General features: G+C 46.1%; 1 protein-coding gene across 1 annotated transcript in view; it reads left to right on the plus strand.

The window, feature by feature from the left end:
- SLC4A8 (solute carrier family 4 member 8) overlaps positions 1-17,270 on the plus strand; it is a 79,705-nt gene that overhangs the window by 25,316 nt on the left and 37,119 nt on the right. Inside the window, exons 3-12 of the mRNA XM_027106316.1 lie at positions 369-515; positions 1,027-1,162; positions 2,779-2,939; positions 5,463-5,651; positions 6,677-6,768; positions 7,700-7,857; positions 8,756-8,843; positions 9,848-9,994; positions 10,826-10,926; positions 16,951-17,125. Coding sequence (XP_026962117.1) covers positions 369-515; positions 1,027-1,162; positions 2,779-2,939; positions 5,463-5,651; positions 6,677-6,768; positions 7,700-7,857; positions 8,756-8,843; positions 9,848-9,994; positions 10,826-10,926; positions 16,951-17,125 — 1,394 coding nt within the window. The remainder of the gene's footprint in view (positions 1-368; positions 516-1,026; positions 1,163-2,778; positions 2,940-5,462; positions 5,652-6,676; positions 6,769-7,699; positions 7,858-8,755; positions 8,844-9,847; positions 9,995-10,825; positions 10,927-16,950; positions 17,126-17,270) is intronic.

The following is a 17,270-nucleotide window of genomic DNA, read 5'->3' on the forward strand; positions in this document are numbered from 1 at the left end:
AAGTGGCCTCCGTGCCTAGACCTGCTGTAGGTGTCATGATGTGACTGCATCATGTTTTATCAATTGCTCAAATCGTTGTAGTAGCAACAACTAGCGTTTGTTTTGGACTCTACAGTTTGCAAATCATGTTCACGCCCATTATTTCCTTTGATCTTAACAACATTCCTGTGAGGTTTGCAGCCACGTACAGGACTGAGACCTTCAACTCCCCCATCTCTACAGCTTCAGTCCTGGAGGTCTTTGAAGTTTTGTCATTACAGCGTTGTGACCAGGCCAAAGGACTGTACTCTTTTTCTTCTCCCCTCTCATGTATACTAGCCTCCTTTTCCTGAAGGAGTTCTCTCCACAGACCTTCTGCTTCTTTTCAGGTCATAGGACTCTGTACGTGGGGGTCCGGATGCCGCTGGGCCGGCAGAGCCATCGGCACCACCGAACCCATGGCCAGAAGCATCGGAGACGAGGGCGGGGCAAGGGAGCCAGCCAGGGGGAGGAAGGCCCCGAGGCCCTGGCCCATGGTAACACCTTGGGAGGGAGGGCGGGTGGGTGTCCACGCGGGGAGGCCTGGTGAGGCCGAAGGGGTGTGGGATGGACGTGGAGCAGGGGGTGGGCTTGACTCTCTTCCATAGACTTTCCCCAGCTTGCTTCCAGGAAGAAGAAATGCCTCTGAGAATCAAAAGTATCTTCCTGAAAACTTCACAGTTCAGGCCCCCCCAAATCAATATCATAGAAGGTGAAATCATTTGCTAGAGAATTAGCCATTCTTTTTGATCAAATTCATCAGATTTCTAGTTTCTCACGGGTTTCCTTCAAATGGTCTTATTAATAATTTTTTTCCTCCTATGAAACTGCTTCCAAAGCATAGCTTTTTTTCTGGGAATAAAGAAATCTTTTTGACCGGAGTTCAGGATTATCTTGTGTATGTTCCTGAAGTTGTGAGGCCCCCCAGGTGCGCTGAGTGTGGCAGGATGCTATTTCTGTTGTAAGCTGAGGCTGGGAGCAGACCTTTCTCCGTGGCTGATTTTCCAGACACGCCATCTCAGCGTGTTCAGTTCATTCTTGGCACTGAGGAGGACGAAGAGCATGTGCCTCACGAGCTGTTCACAGAACTGGATGAGATCTGCCTGAAAGAGGGAGAAGATGCCGAGTGGAAGGAGACAGCCAGGTGAGACCTTAAGATCGCCTGGGCCCGGATTCGCTTGGGCAGACAAATGTGTGCCTTTCCGTGAGTGACAGGCCTGCCTGCCTTTTATTTCTTCACGGGAGACATGATGACTGACACAGGGACTGACGTTCTAGGGTCCTCTGGGGGAAGCCTTGATGCTGGCCTCTTGGTCACGTCTGTGGTAATACCTATGTCAGTTGACCTTGAGCCCGGGATTGGTGACGGAAACACAGAACGTTAAGGGGGTCCTCGCTTACTAGCTCCTGGGCTCTTGACATTAAAGGTCTGGCTTATAAGATGCCTGAGGGGGCCGCCTTGGTCTAGACCTCGCCCAGCAGACATAGCGTAGGTCCAGCCTTTTCCTGCGCATGAACCATAGCATCATTTGGGTTTTAATTCACTGGAAATTCCAGAATTTTTGAGACATCCTATTGGACAGTCCAACTTCACAGACACCTTTGGGATTATAGCCAGCCCGACAGTAGGCCTCCCTGGATTAGTTGTAGAGTGACTACGCTTGTCTAAGGCCCAAACCCCAGAAGAGCCCTCAGATTGACCAGGGCCATGTCTAGAGCTCCTGCAGTGACTGACAAGTGAGGCTTCTGGGTGATACAAAGCCGGTGTGCCTGAGCCTTGGGGAAGAAGGTAAGGTGGGTAACCAGCGAAGCGTGGCTCCGCCTCTCATTGGAACAGTGCTTCCTGGATACCTGCTGTATCCGTGGGTGTGTTTCCTGGGTAGAGAGGATTAAACAGGCCAGTCAGCCTGGTGCCAAGCAAGGAGGGAATTAGCCTTGTCATTCTGTCTTTGCCAACATCTGAAAGTCACACAGATAGGCTTTTTATTTTTTTAATTAATTAATTTATTTATGGCTGCGTTGTGTCTTCACTGCTGCGCGCTGGCCTTCTCTAGTTGTGGCAAGCAAGGGTTACTCTTCGTCGCGGTGCAAGGACTTCTCGTTGCGGTGGTGTCTCTTGTTGTGGAGCACGGGCTGTAGGCGCGTGGGCTTCAGTAGTTGCGGCTCGCGGGCTCTAGAGCACAGGTTCAGTAGTTGTGGCGCATGGGCTTAGTTGCTCCGCGGCATGTGGGATCTTCCCGGACCAGCGCTCGAACCCGTGCCCCCTGCATTGACAGGCGGATTCTTAACCACTGCGGCACCAGGGAAGTCCCAGATAGGCTTTTTAAAAAAATAAATATATCATTTTATTAATGTGATTTGTCAACGTATCCAGATGATATAGATTAGATCTGTTATTTTTTTAATTGCATAGGCAATGCATGCTCACTAGAGAAAATTAGAAAATAAAGATAAGCAAAAAGAAGACGAACGTTACGTGAAATCCTACCAAGCCAGGGATAATGAGGGATATAACATTTGATGTCTTATACATGTATGTGTTTGTATTTTAAAATTTTTCTTTAAAGAAAAATGGAATCAGTTTTGCACTGTTTTATAACCTACTTTGTTCACTTACAAGTGTACCCTGAACGTATAGATTAGATTACAGTGTTCAATATGATTATTTGGGTATCTTTCTTTGTGGCTTACGTTAAAAACTCTCTCCTGAAAATTCCTCATTTTCTGTCTTTAACATCTGGTTGTTTGTAATGCTTCCAGGTGGTTGAAGTTTGAAGAAGATGTTGAGGATGGGGGAGAGCGCTGGAGCAAGCCTTACGTTGCAACCCTTTCACTGCACAGTCTCTTTGAGCTAAGGAGCTGCCTTATTAACGGAACGGTCCTTCTCGATATGCATGCAAACAGCATAGAAGAAATCTCAGGTAAGTTTAGGTGAGAGAAAACAGAGGAATGTTTGTGTCAATTAGGAAGAGTGGTGTAGAGGAAAGAAGAAAGTGGCTGTGTGTCCTTGGGCAAGTCACTTACCTTCCCGACCTCAGCGCCCTCAGCTATGGGATGGGTTTCAAACTAAGAAACTACCCTACCTATTCCACAGGCTTATTATGGGATACAAATGACATGGTGTGAAGTCTTCCATTTGCCTGTTCATTTGGCAGACGTTTATTTTGTATCTATTAATGCTTGATAATGTGCTAGGCACAGGGGAATGAAGATAAGATACAATTTCTGTCCTCAAGGAGCTCCCCTTCTAGTGGGGAAAATAGCCATGGGTGCAAGAAAAGAGCTCTGGTTTGGTAATAGAGAAAGGGGCAACTGGGAGTTGTGCAGAGAAAAGGGGGTTAGAGTGAAAGAAAGATTTTAAAATATGGCAGCTAGGGAAGACACGTATGAAGTTGAGCCAGAGTACCCCCACTTCTTCAGCAAGACATGAAGGGGAGATGTCTGATGGAGTTGCCTGGTACAGGTGAGTGTAAGTTACTATGTTTTAGGAATGGAGTTTGATAAACACCTGGGTGCATGTGAGGATTTTCCTCAGCTTGGCTTTGTTTGGCTGGACAGGTTACATAAAGATTTCTCCAAACTTTTCTCCATTTCAAGTATCCAAGTAATTCTGCCTCTCTGGGATCACATGGGGACCCAGGGAGGGGTCAGTACTGATGGGATCTGGTGTCACCTCCGAAGGCCCTAAGGGAAAGTTATTCCATGCTTCTTCCAGTTTCTAGTGGCTCTAGGTGTCCCTTAGCTCACGAGTGCATAACTCCAATCTGCCTCTGTCTTCACCTGGACTTCTTATCTGTGTCTCTCTCATAAGGATATCTGTCAGTATCATCCAAGATGCTCTCATCCTGAGATCCTTAGTTACATCTGGGAAGACCCTTTCCACAAATAAGATCACGCTCACAGATTCTGGGGGGTTAGTACATAGACGTATCTTTTGTGGGGGAGGCGCCGTTCTACCCCCTACGGAAGCCAAGAGAGGAGAGAGTTTCAATTCATCAGTGTCAGATGCTGTAGAGAGGTCAGGTTAGGTAAGGACCAGAGACATCTGCCAGATTTAGCAACTGGAAGGTTGTTGATGATTTTATTAAAAGCAATTTCATTGAGGCAGCCAAATTGCAGGGGGTGAGGAATTTTTCTTTTGAGAACTTTAAGAGATAGGGGAGAGAGAGAGAGAGAAAGAGAAAGAGAGGGAGAGAGGAGGCAGTAGATAATGGGAGACCTGGGGTGGACATTCTCCTTCTTTTTTTTTTTTTTTCCCAAGATGAAGGATCCTGAAACATGTTTATAATATGGGGCAAGGAACCAATCAATATAAAGGTTAAAGATAGAGAAACCTGGATCTTCCACTTAATATTTGAAACAGATTTTCTTTATTTATTGCTTCCAGCACTTGGATAGTCATGGATGGAGTTGGAGTTGAAGATAGGTTGGAGTTTTGGGGAGGTGGGGGAATGGGTATGTAGGGTTGAAGTAGAACTGCTGTGGTTCTTCCCATCAGGTACCTGAGGTATTCGTGTTAGTGATAAGGATGAGTAAACAGTCTCAAGTGTTTACTGTGAATGAGCACTTTATACATCTCATTAATTTTTTATAACAGTCTTCTAAGGTAGGTGATAATATTAGCTCCATATTACAGATGAAGAAACTGAGGTACAGAGAGGTTATCACACAGAAAGTGGTAGAAGTGGGATAACTGTGGACCTTTAGCGCTAGAACCCATGCTGTTAACTGCTGTGCTGACTGCCTCTCAGTAGCAGGTATTGGGATTTTTCCCCCCTCAGTTCTGCCAGGCTTGGCAGGTAAAGGTTGATGCTTGGTGGTAATCACGTGGGGTACTTAATCAAGAACAGCTTAATGATTCTTGGAAGTTCCACTTTTACATAGTCATTTGGAGTTCTACAGTTATAGTTTCTCTTGACAATCACAGCAATGTTAAAATCTCTGAGAAAGGGAACGTAGAGGAACTTTGGCAGATGACAGAACAAAATGGTAATAATGTGGATTTTTGAGTCAGACAGTCTTGGGTTTGACTCCCAGCTGTGCAACTTACTAGATGTGAAACCTTGGGGAATTTTGTAATGTTCGGGCCTCAGTTTCCTGATCTGTAAAAATTGTTATAATGCCACCTAGTTCTCAGGGTTTTTTATAAGGATTAGATTAGATAATTATGTAAAAAGTTCAGAGTGTCGTTCCTGGCACATGTTAAATGCTCAATAGTTTCCATTTCTAATAATAATGATTTGTTACATGAATAACGTATAATGTGTCACAGCTGCTATCATCAAACAGCTCTTTCAGGCACTGAAGCGGAGACTGTACATCACTGACCCTGGTAGAACTGCCTCTCCTACTCCTTGTCCCTTGCCCCTCACCCCACTTGACCTTGGTCTCTTTGGGTTCACTGACCATCAGTTTGAGTGTTCATGTTAGCACCTGCTTTCCAGACCTGATCCTGGACCAGCAGGAACTGTTCAGTGACCTGAATGACAGCATGAGGGTTAAAGTACGGGAAGCCCTTCTCAAAAAGCATCATCATCAGAATGAAAAGAAGAGAAATAACCTCATCCCCATTGTTCGCTCCTTTGCTGAGGTTGGCAAGAAACAGTCTGATCCACATTCAATGGATAAACATGGTAAGATTATTAGGAGTAACTGTTTTCTCTTTTGATTAATAAGACATTTAGGAACTAGTTGGAGATGCTAAGTTACTAGAGGGTAGGGGCTGTATTTCTCTAATATGCTTTCATGCTCACTTAGACACAGTCCTTTTTGGTGGATAGGCACGATGGGTGGCTGGGGCTGGTGACGGTCATCTCTTGTGGCACTAGGGATGCATGCCTCAGATAGATCTCAGTGGACCCCGGCGGAGAAGATGGTGCCCCAGAATGGCCTCAGAACTGATGTGGCTTTGGGGAGGTAGCCACATTAGGGATAATTCGGGGCCAGAGAAGTTCCACTGGAGCTTTTTAGAAGTAAACCAATGTCTTAGATTAGGGAGGCAAAATGCAGTAGTGTCAACTCTTGAGTCAGATGTCCCGGCTGGAGATTCTGACTTCACCTTTTGCAAAGTGTGTGACCTTGGGCAACCTCCGAAACCTCTTTAAGTCTTACTTTCTCTTCTGTAGAATAAGGATAATAGTGAGATCTGCTTCCTCAGTCTACAGTGAGGCTTCAATAAATTAATCCATGTAAAGCCCTGGAGCCAGGTGCCTGGTGGGTTGTAAACATTCAGTGAATTTCAGCTGCTGACTAGTTTCCTTTTCTGAGGCCGAATCTATGCTGGTCTCCTTGTCCCCACATTTACTGAATCACAGTGTGCAGGGGATGTGCCTGGGAGTCTAAGTTTTTGAAAAGTTCTCCCTAGGACTTTATGGTGTGCACTCCTGGTTAAGGATTACTGCCTTTAATAGAGGAAGAAAAGAGGATCACAGATGGTTCAGGAAGAGGGTGCAGGAGTAGGAAGACCTCTGTTCCTCCCTTTACTGCTAACTGGTAGGTAAGGAGATAGGTGTGTGTGGGTCCTTGCTTCATAGTCATTTGGACCACTTCTCTGTGTGGACTTTGCAGGAGATAGTCATAGCCAGCTGATGATGGACGGGGCGTGTCAAAGGGGGAAAGGGCAGGACTCGGAGAATTCTGTTTGATTTTCTCCAAATAGGTCAGACTGTGTCTCCTCAGTCCGTTCCAACTACAAGTCTTGAAGTAAAAAATGGAATGAATTGTGAACACAGTCCCGTGGACTTAAGCAAGGTGAGCAGAGACGTGGAAGTTGGCTTACAGGCCTAAGCAGATCTCTAGTGGAACCCAGAGTCTCATTGCTGGAAGCTGGATAAGCTTTGGCATTTCAACACCCTTTCTCCAGGACCAGAGTCCCTTCTGCAGAAAAGGAGGCCCATCTATCTGCTCATGTCTTCTTCCTTCTCCAGCCCAGACCTCTCTGACTCATCAGCTTGTTCCCCAGATTCAACATGCTGAAACCCACTAGCCACTAATAATCCTCCCTGCCACACACCTCCTGGTGTTTCAGAACTATTTTCTGATACCTGCTCTCCAGTAGCTCCTTCTTAGCCTCCAAGGGTTCTGCAGAAGCAGTATCTTTGCTACTGTCTCCTAAAACTACTTTGTGGTTGAAACTCTTCTTGGGGACTGTGGCTTGGTGTCCGAGGCCTCCCGCAGGAGCAGGGCCCCCTGCAGCTTCCGGCTCAAACCGTGATCTCCCTGCCGCCAGCCTCTCCTTGCTCTGGTCTCTCCCCGACGCTGTCCTTCCAAAATGCGGACAGTGTCACGTCACTTCTCAGCTCATAAGGCTCCCTGAAACCTCCGACAAAGCATTCCAGTATTTTAAAATGGAAACAATTTGACCTGGAGCTTCAAAAACATTCTTCTTTGGGGAGGCATGGTGTAATGGAATTCAAATCAGAGCCCCTGGATTTAAATTCTCTTAGAAGCTCTGTCGTCCTGGGCAAGTCAACTTCACTTCTCTGGGTCTCAGTGGCTCCATTCATTTTTTAAAATAAAAAGTGAGGCTAATTAGACCTTACAGAGCTATTGTAAGGATCAAGTGAAGTAGTATGAGAAAACGTGTTAAATCAAAAATGATTTATGAATGTCAGTTATGAGGAGGGTGATGGATGCGTGAGGTGATGGCTCCCACACTGTCAGGGGGTTCTTGGATTTTCAGGTCGACCTTCATTTCATGAAGAAAATTCCCAGTGGGGCAGAGGCCTCGAATGTCCTGGTTGGAGAGGTGGACTCTCTGGGCCGCCCCGTTGTCGCCTTTGTGAGGCTGTCTCCGGCAGTCCTTCTCTCGGGCCTGACAGAAGTGCCCATCCCAACAAGGTAAAGACCTGGACCGCAAATCTCAGTGCGTTCCGTCTGGTGTGCAGGTTTGTGTGTGCTCTGGTGGAAGAAACCAGCTAATGCCAAAATGGAGGATTCATTGATTTGGGGAATGCTGTTTAAAATTCAGCAATGATCTCAGAAAACTGGGGTATATTTGATCAACCTCTGTGCGGAAGAATTGTAAGACTTTTAAGGCTCTGACGGTTCAGTTTCTATGACCTTGGAAATGGAGAACCAAAGAGTGTTCAAGGGCCACTTGCTTGCTGGGATGGGAAGCCTGTCTTGCTCTCCCTGTTCTGCCAAGCTGTATCCCAGGGAAACGTCTCTGACCAAAGGTATTGATGTCTCTTTCCACAGTTCCGGCAGGATTTGTTTGGTTTGCAAGTATGTCCACATTTGTTCAAAAGGCTATTCATGCGCTCTGAAGGTGGTGATTCAGGTGATTCAGGGCCCCATTAATTACAGAGTATTCAGATGTCCGGGACACAATTTAGACTCCTCTACAGGGCTTGATCATTTCAACTGCTTTATCCCTCTCCTCTCCCCATCATTTTCTTATTAGAGCAATGAATGAGATTCAGATAACCCTGAATTTGCACTACAATGCCACGTTTTGAAAAAATGTCCTTCCTATAGTAAGGAATTGTGTCTACGGAAACCCTGAGAATTATAATCACATTATTGAATGAGTTGTACAGGTGGCTTCCAATGCCTACAGTGGAGCTATTAGGTCAAGGCTACTCGTATTGCTCCGTCATTAGTCTGTCTCCTTTTATTGAAGGTACTGTGATGATTTCTGTTTGATAGGAAAGAGAAATGTTCTGCTGTTTAGAGAGGAAAGATGCCACTTCTTTATATTTACTTACATAATTTAATCCTTTTTGTGTGTTGCCAGATTTTTGTTTATCCTACTGGGTCCAGTAGGGAAAGGTCAGCAGTACCATGAGATTGGCAGATCCATGGCCACCATCATGACAGATGAGGTACGCACACCCCTTCTGCTTTTCATGCATTCGTCTTGTAAATGTTTATTGAGCATTTACTCTGTGCCAGGCATTGTGCTAGTCATTGGGGATAAAATAATTATAATCGTGATGTTTGCTGGAAAGCAGTACAGGTCACGTCTCTGAGGACCAAGCCCTCTGGGGGATTTTTCTTCCTCTGTCATCTCTCGCTTTTTGAATAATCAAGGATGCAGAGAAATCTTTCTCTGGGAAAATAATTTTTGCCAAGTAGGATACCTAGAGAGAAAGATATTAAGGCTGACTTAACTTTCTAGATCTAGAGGATGGTTAATTAAATACATCCAAGCTATTTACATAAGGAAACCTCACCCCCATTTCACGTAAATGAGACCGGTTAGTATAAAGGTCAGGGGGATGCTCTCGGCATCTGTCATGTGAATGTACCAGGGTGACTAGACGCTTCGGCTGCCGTGGTCCTGAACCCCCACTGCATCCCTGCTGAGGACTGTGCTGCTCAGGTAAGTTGCAAAGTAAGGCCTTGAAGAGGCCTCTGTCTTAGCAGGCAGAGGGGCGTGGGCTGTGTTTTATCAGCTGTCTTTGGCTCGGAGGCATATTGGAGGCATATGAGGAACCTTTCAGAGGAATTCCATGCAGTTTTTTCTACACATTATGATCAGGAAAATTCCTCATGCATCTTGGCTTTTGTTCCATTCTTTCTCATGCATCTTGGCTTTTGTTCCATTCTTTGAAGAGATAACAGAATTATAAAACTTTGGAGTCATCTTATCTCTTTCTATACTAATAGACATATATTTAGTTCTTTTTGACTCATCTCATCTTTAGATTCTTTTTTTTATTGTTTTATCCTTGCACTTCTCTAAGTGCTAACGTTATCTACATTTCAGATCCCCATGACAGAGATAAAAATCAAGAGGTTTTATTCATCTTTCACCATCTCCACTGGTAATTGTTTTAAGTAAAGTGACTTTTAGTTTTCCTGAGGACATTTTTCTTCTCTGTAGATTTTTCATGACGTGGCATATAAGGCGAAAGAGCGGGATGATCTCCTGGCGGGGATTGACGAGTTCCTAGACCAGGTGACGGTGCTGCCTCCAGGGGAGTGGGACCCCTCCATTAGAATTGAGCCACCCAAAAACGTCCCTTCCCAGGTAATGTATGCACATGAGCCAGTGGTGGCTTAGTGTCGCTTACTGAGTGCACACCATGGACAAAGCAGAGACCGTGAGGGTGTATGCTAAATAAGTTGAGATGTGGTTCTGTTTCTGGGCATCTAGCATGTCAGAACAGTAATAAAATATGAATGTGCAGTAACATAGATTGGCTCAGGTGTGGTGAGGCCAGTCAGGATTACCCTGGGATGAATTTTAAGCCAACTTTTGAAGGATTGATGTAGAATGGCGGAGAGGAGAGGAGAGGACATTTCTTGGGAGCATATCATGAATGAAGCCATTAAATGAAAAGAGGTAGTTGTATAGAGAGAGCAAATAGAGTCCCTCACACTTTTTTTGAGAGGTTAAAGATGGAAGGGAACTTCTACTGTACACTAGTCCCCAGGCCAAGTGCTTTACATATGCTAATTCAACCTCCCGGTAACATCTCCATATAGGTATTGTTGTTCTTTGTTTTACAAATGAGGAATAAAAAAACCATCTTCAAGGTTTTAAGGTAAAGATTACACACAGATTTGAAACTTGAACTTAGGTCACATCTGATGCCAAAGCCTCCACTTTTCCGTCTCTGGGTGAGACAGTTAGGTATCAGCAGAGAGGAGGAGAAATTTTTTTTTTTTTTCAGGAAAGTCAGTAAACGCCTCCAAATCAGTAAATGCATTTGAAAGCTATAACAAAGAATTGGCTATTTTGGGGCTGCTTTTGGATTTTCTCATCACCACCCCCCACCCCCACCCCCCACCCCCGCCCCCAGCAGGAAAGACAGAATACAGGGCTGAGTTTGTTAATTTTGCGGTCTTCTGTTAAAAGGAGAAAAGGAAAATGCCTGGAGTTCCAAATGGAAATGTTTGCCACATAGAACCGGAACCACATGGGGGCCACAGCGGGCCAGAACTTCAACGCACTGGGCGGTAAGTTCTGGAATGTTTCACAGCTGATACTGCTTACCGGACAGAAGTTGTATAAAGGAATGAGGCATCCTCTTTACTTTCAGCCTTCTTCTCTGTAGTATCTTTATTGGCTGGGAATTACTTTTCAAATGGAACCACTGACTATAAGTATTACAAATATATCAAATATTATATTCATTCATTCAAATTTCTCAAACCACCTAACATGTTCTGTCTCCCCTCCTGGCCTTGCCCCAGGAGGGAAGACAGAACACGTTCCCTCTGATTTGAACACTTGTCCCCTTCCTCATTTCCTGGCTGACTGCTTCTTATCCTTTGACGCAGCTTAGGTGTCACTTCCTTTGGAGAGCCTTGCAGGACCCTCTTTAGAGGAGGTTAGGTGTTCCTGCTAGGTGGTGTCCCAGCTTTGAGCTCTGTCCCTTGCCTACCTGCCACCCTCCCCCCAGCCACCTGTTATAGTCCTGATCATGCTTTATTACTATTTATTGATTTGATGTCTTTCCTGCCAGAATGTTTGCTCCATAAGGGCAGGGACCCCATTATATTCCTAGCACCCAGCACAGTGCCCTACACAGAGTAGGCACTCAGTTAATATCTGGTGAATGAATGAATGAGTAAATGAATGCTTTTAGAATGATGTCTGTTCTGTAGCATGAATGGACAAGGTATGGATAAATATTGAATGGTTAAGTTAAGAAACCCCTTGAGGTGGGGAAATAGGTACTATTTTAGGTGTGTGTCTCAGAATAGGCAACCTACTCTTTTGGGCCCAGATTTTAGGACAGATGTCCAAGGAGGAGGTTCTCCATGGTAGGTGAGGACAGCAGGTCCCCAGGCTGGGAGGCTTTATGTTCCAGGCAGGGAGGCAGTAGAAGAGGATGGTATTTGGGGTTGGAGTGGCATCCAGAGGTGTCCCCCAGATTGTGGGAGAAGGTTCAGTCTATGGCTCTGGCTCTGTAAGTTGTGCTTATGTCTAAGAAGGATCTGTTGGGCGGAGATTCCCAGGACAGGACTCAGATGATGGAAAGGAGCTTTCACTGTCCTCTATTCTATTGCTTTCACCTTATTTTTTCCTCCTTGCTTGAAGTTGCTTTCCTTATTTCCCTATCCTCAGTGCCCTGCCTAATGGAAACTCAAGGTTGTTTTTTTTTTAATTGTGGAGAGCGATTTAGTTTTGCATTCTTGGAAATTCAGGGAGAGAAAGGAGAGGAGACTGAGAAGCAGGAGAGAATGGCACTTAACCAGCAGTATGCATCTGGTGGAAGGAATGTATTAGAGGGCGGGGAAGGATAACTGGGCTCTGGGGAGGGATCACCGGAGGAAAGGAGGAGCCTTTTGATGGAAGGGGTCACTGAAAAGAGGGAGCAAGCTCCAAGAGTAAGTTTCACATTTTCTTTACAGTTGGAAGGGGTCCAAATTGGATGGGGAGGCCTGGTATTGAGAAGCAGTTCGAAGGAAGCATCTGTCTTTAGAATAGTTTCCAGGATTGAGACTGTCTTAGATGAAGTGGTGTTTTTTTAAAATTTATTTATTTATTTATTTTTGGCTGCGTTGGGTCTTCATTGCTGCGTGTGGGCTTTCTCTACTTGCGGCGAGCGGGGGCTACTCTTCGTTGCAGTGCGCAGGCCTCTCACTGCGGTGGCTTCTCTTGTTGCGGAGCACGGGCTCTAGGTGCGAGGGCTTCAGTAGTTGTGGTTCGCGGACTCTAGAGCACAGGCTCAGTAGTTGTGGCGCATGGGCTTAGTTGCTCCGCGGCATGTGGGATCTTCCCGGACCAGGGCTCGAACCCGTGTCCCCTGCATTAGCAGGCGGATTCTTAACCACTGCACCACCAGGGAAGTCCTAAGGTGGTGGTTTTTTTTTTTTTTTTTGCGGTACGCAGGCCTCTCACTGCTGTGGCCTCTCCTGCTGCGGAGCACAGGCCCCGGACGCGCAGGCTCAGCGGCCATGGCTCACGGGCCCAGCCGCTCCACGGCATGTGGGATCCTCCCGGAACGGGGCCTGAACCCGCGTCCCCTGCATCGGCAGGCGGACACTCAACCACTGCGCCACCAGGGAAGCCCAAGATGGTGTTTTTTAAGGGAAGGGTCTTGGGTTTGGATTTGATAGAATTTCAGAGTTATGATTTATCCTTTTGACTGTAAAGCCAACAGCTTTCCTTCAAACACATAATCCATGCAGAGGTGAGATCTCATCTTTCTTTCGGTGTCAGAAAGAGGAGAATAAACTAGGCGGGCAGTCACTTATAGTCAATTCCACATGGGGGTTTGGGAGCTCATTAGATTGGATCTCAACAGTTATAGAATCTTGGAAATGGTGCCTATCATCCCAAAAGAAAATCCCGTAGAGCCAGGACCGACATACACTTAATCAGCAACCCCAGGTACCTTTACTCACAAACTCAAATGGGGTTTGAGGAAGTTCTCCCATAATGTTGAGTGAGGAGCTGCTGGAATTGACAAAGCTGAAAGGAAGGGTCATCTGGACTCAGAGCCTCACTCGGCTTACTGTGGGAGATGCTGCCTCTTCCTGAGCTCCGGAAGTTTTCCTCAGTCCTCAAGACACATGACCTTCCTCCCCTTGTAGCCTTTTAGTCCAGGTGACCTAATGCTCATATTGGGGATCGTAGTTCATGCCAGCTCTGGCTCTTTTCCCAATCTCAAATTACGTAGGGGTGAACGTGAACCTTCCCCTGCAGGTGGGCATCCTAGAATTTTCTGGACCTTCCTGGACTTCACCGAGTAAAGATGCGTTAGCCTGGGCTTTATAATTCTTCATACCTTTAGCTGTGTTTCTCTGAGGTGGGGCACAACCTGGGGGTACCATCCTTGTCGGATGGAGAGGTATTTAAGATGCGGTAGTGTAGGCTCTAAGAAGATGGGAAAGGAGGCAAAGTTGAGAACGGTCTGAGTTGTGTATGATCTGACCTGCCAAGCCAGGGCTGAGACAGTGTCTTGGGCCTCCCTGATGTTGACATAGGCCATGATGCCAAGGCATTCCCACATAGAACGAAGAGGAAAGTCTGACTAGAGTGTTCCGAGGCCAGAAGCTTCATGGCAGAGAGGATACTGTGCAAAGGGGTTTTCCAAGGTAGATTTGTGTACCTCACTGGGGAGGCCACGTCTGGGAAGGGTTGATGAAAGAGAAGAATCAGGAGCTGCTATCTCGATGATCGCCCCCCACACTTCAAACAGGTTTCTTCCAAAGCACAGCAGACAAATGGATGGCTGGCCTGTCCCTAAAGCCCTCCTGAGAGGGCTTCCTAAGTCAGTGCACCAGAGCCTAGGGACCCTCTACACGGGTAAGTCCTTTCTTGCATCAAGCTTAAATTCATATCCCTGTGTGCCTCCTGCCCATCCCCCCCCACCCCAACTTGAACACCAAGGGTAGTGTTGAAAGGGAAAGGGAGTCCCAAACGTGGAGGGAAGCATCCACGTCTGATTACTATCTGTGCTAGATGTGCTGTTGCGGTCTGCGTGAGTGAGGGATGAGGCTGACGCCATAAACAGTATTCGGAAATCATTCTGTTAATTTATACCATCAATAGGAGCCTCAGATCTTTTCTCTCTCCTTTCAATCACTAGGCAGACAGATGTCCTTCCTTTCTGTGGCTTCTCATCCGTCCGTTTCACATAAATCTTTTGCCCGTTACTCACAGACACTCCTCCCTGAATAATGAGCCTCCCACATCCAGGAGGACCAATCATGGCAGCATCATAGGGTGAGGCTCATTACTGTAGAAGGTAATTCTCCCAGAATAATACCCTTCAGAGGAAGGTCACTGGTGATTGGGAGGTGATACTCACACGGTACTAAAGATGCTATGTTGGCTAAGGACCTAGAAACACTTGAATCTTGCCCCAGACTAATCACGGTTGCCCGTAAGGTCCTTGAGGGGCTATCCACTCAGAGGAGAAAGCAGGACCAAGTGACATTTTATTACAGACTGTAACCTTGGTCCCAAACCCTGAGGCGGAACGCTTATGCTCTAGGTTAGACCCTATGGATGGCTCCTTACCTCAGGTTTGCTAGACAGGCTAAAACCAAAGCAGGTCACAAGGCTGGCTTTGCCTTTCTCCCCTAAACCCAGACCCAGATTGTGATGTTACTGCTGTAAGGTGAAGAAGGATGAATCCCAACTGTGCCCCTCAAACCAGAGGAAAAGAGCAAGTGGGTCTAACAGAACAGCATGTGCTTTTGAATGGAGAAAGAGAGCTGCCTGGGCCTTCTCCCCGGGCATACAGGTCCCAGGCCTTGTGTGACACAGGGCAAAGAGAAAGAAGGAGCTAGCCAAGCCTCCTTTCATGAGAGAGTAGCTCGGTTTTTTGTTTTTGTTTTTTTAGTTTTTTATTATAGAAAATTTCAAACATAAACAAGAAGAGAGGACAGTGTAATGAACCCCCCACGTGACCATCAATAGTTATCAACATTTTGCCAATCTTGTTTCATCTATTTCTCTCCCACTTAATTGTTTTGTTTTTGTTTTCTAGATTATTTTAAACCACATCACCAGTAGCATGTCATTTCCCCTGTAACTACTTGAGCAGGTATCCCTGTCCGATAAGGACATTTTGAAAAATGGCTATTATGCCATTATGAAATCTAACAAAATTAACAATAATTCTTTAAATTGTCTCATGCTCAGTCCATATTCACCTTTTTGTGGTTGTCTTAGCGACATCTTTTTAGAGTTCATTTGTTTGGCATAGGATCCAATGGAGGTTTGCATTTGGTTTTTATGTTCCCATTCTGTAACAGCTCTCCTCCTTTTTCTTCCTATGTCATTCATGTGTAGAAGAAACTAGGTAATTTGTCCTGTAGAACGCTGAATGGCTCTCTTTGTTACTCACCTAACAGCTTTTACCCGGGTGCAGCGATTCCACTCTTAGCAAAAGTGCCCCAGTCTGGGAATACTCCTCCTCCTTGGTGTAGGACACCTTGCTCTCCATCTGTCTCATGCTTGGGAAGTGGAGAGGGGTCCTGAGGTCCTGCCACCAAGTCCTGTTAATTCTGCCTCCTGATTAGCCCTTGAATACACACACTTCTCCTCTTTCCAATCCACAGCCTCCTGTCTTGCCCTACGTTCCACTCATTACACCCCCATCAGAGGGATCCTTCCAGAATGCCTGCTTACTTACGCTGCTTCCCTGTTTACAGTCCTTCAGTACTTGACACATAATTGGGATCAAGTTCTAATTCCTTTTTTACAAGGCCTTTGTGACCCAGCTTTTCCAGCATCTCCAGCTTTGTCTATTGGTTTTTGCCCCTCACACTGTCTTATCCAGCCATAACTCAGCACCTTGAGCCCGCCATGCGCTCTCATCCCTAGGTGTCATCCATGCCAGCCTCGCTGCCTCATCTGGCTAACTCCTGGTTCATTCTCCAGTCCCCACTGCAATGCCCGTCCCTGTTCTTTGCTGCCATTTGCTCCCTCACAACACTGCCTGTCCCCTGCACTAGATTGTTGGTCCTAGAGAGAAGGGCTGTGTTTGCCTTGCTACTGCTGCATCTCCAATACCTGGCACAGTGCCTGGCATGAAGTATCTGCTACTACTTGTCAACTGCATGAATGAATTATTATGCTAATTTCTCAAGAGTAAGGTGGGTAGTTGTTCAGAGTAAGAAAGTGCATGTGATAGGGGCTTTTTATCTAGAAAATGTATAATAAAACTAACAATTTTAATACCCTGATGCTTTTGTACCTTTCTTCCTAACATCTCAGAACTTGAAGTTTGAAGCTAATACTTAATTTCCTGTTGAATTTTGGGAACTGTTTACTGAATGGGTAATATGCACACCCAAATTAATTCCTTTTATGCTTGGGATAATCATTCGAACTCATGCGATTGGTTGCAGATAGAATCCGTGCTGGCCCCAGAGAGATCTCTTGAACTTGGGGTCACATTGAAGCCAAAATATTACCTCTAATTCAGAGCACATCTGAAGTGCTTTCAGATGTGTGCTGTTGACACGCTTTCCTGGGAGAGGGACTGCGTTAGAGGCCTGTCTGCCATGTTTCCGCAGGCTGTTTGGGGGCTTGGTGCTGGACATCAAGCGGAAGGCCCCCTGGTACTGGAGCGACTACCGGGATGCACTCAGCTTACAGTGTTTGGCCTCCTTTCTGTTCCTGTACTGTGCCTGCATGTCACCTGTCATCACCTTTGGGGGATTGCTCGGAGAAGCCACTGAGGGGCGCATAGTAAGAACTTTTAACCACTTCTCATGGTCCCAAACAAGAGTAAAAATTTTATGATGGCAGCCAAGTCCACTGCGGGGGGAAAGTTCCCTGGGCGAGGACTGAGGAGATTGGATTCTTCCTACTGAATTACTGTGGTCTTCTGACC

The sequence above is a fragment of the Aethalodelphis obliquidens genome, unplaced genomic scaffold, assembly GCF_003676395.1.
Source record: "Aethalodelphis obliquidens isolate GAN/ISIS:26980383/991018 unplaced genomic scaffold, ASM367639v1 scaffold8, whole genome shotgun sequence".
Lineage (NCBI taxonomy): Eukaryota > Metazoa > Chordata > Mammalia > Artiodactyla > Delphinidae > Aethalodelphis > Aethalodelphis obliquidens.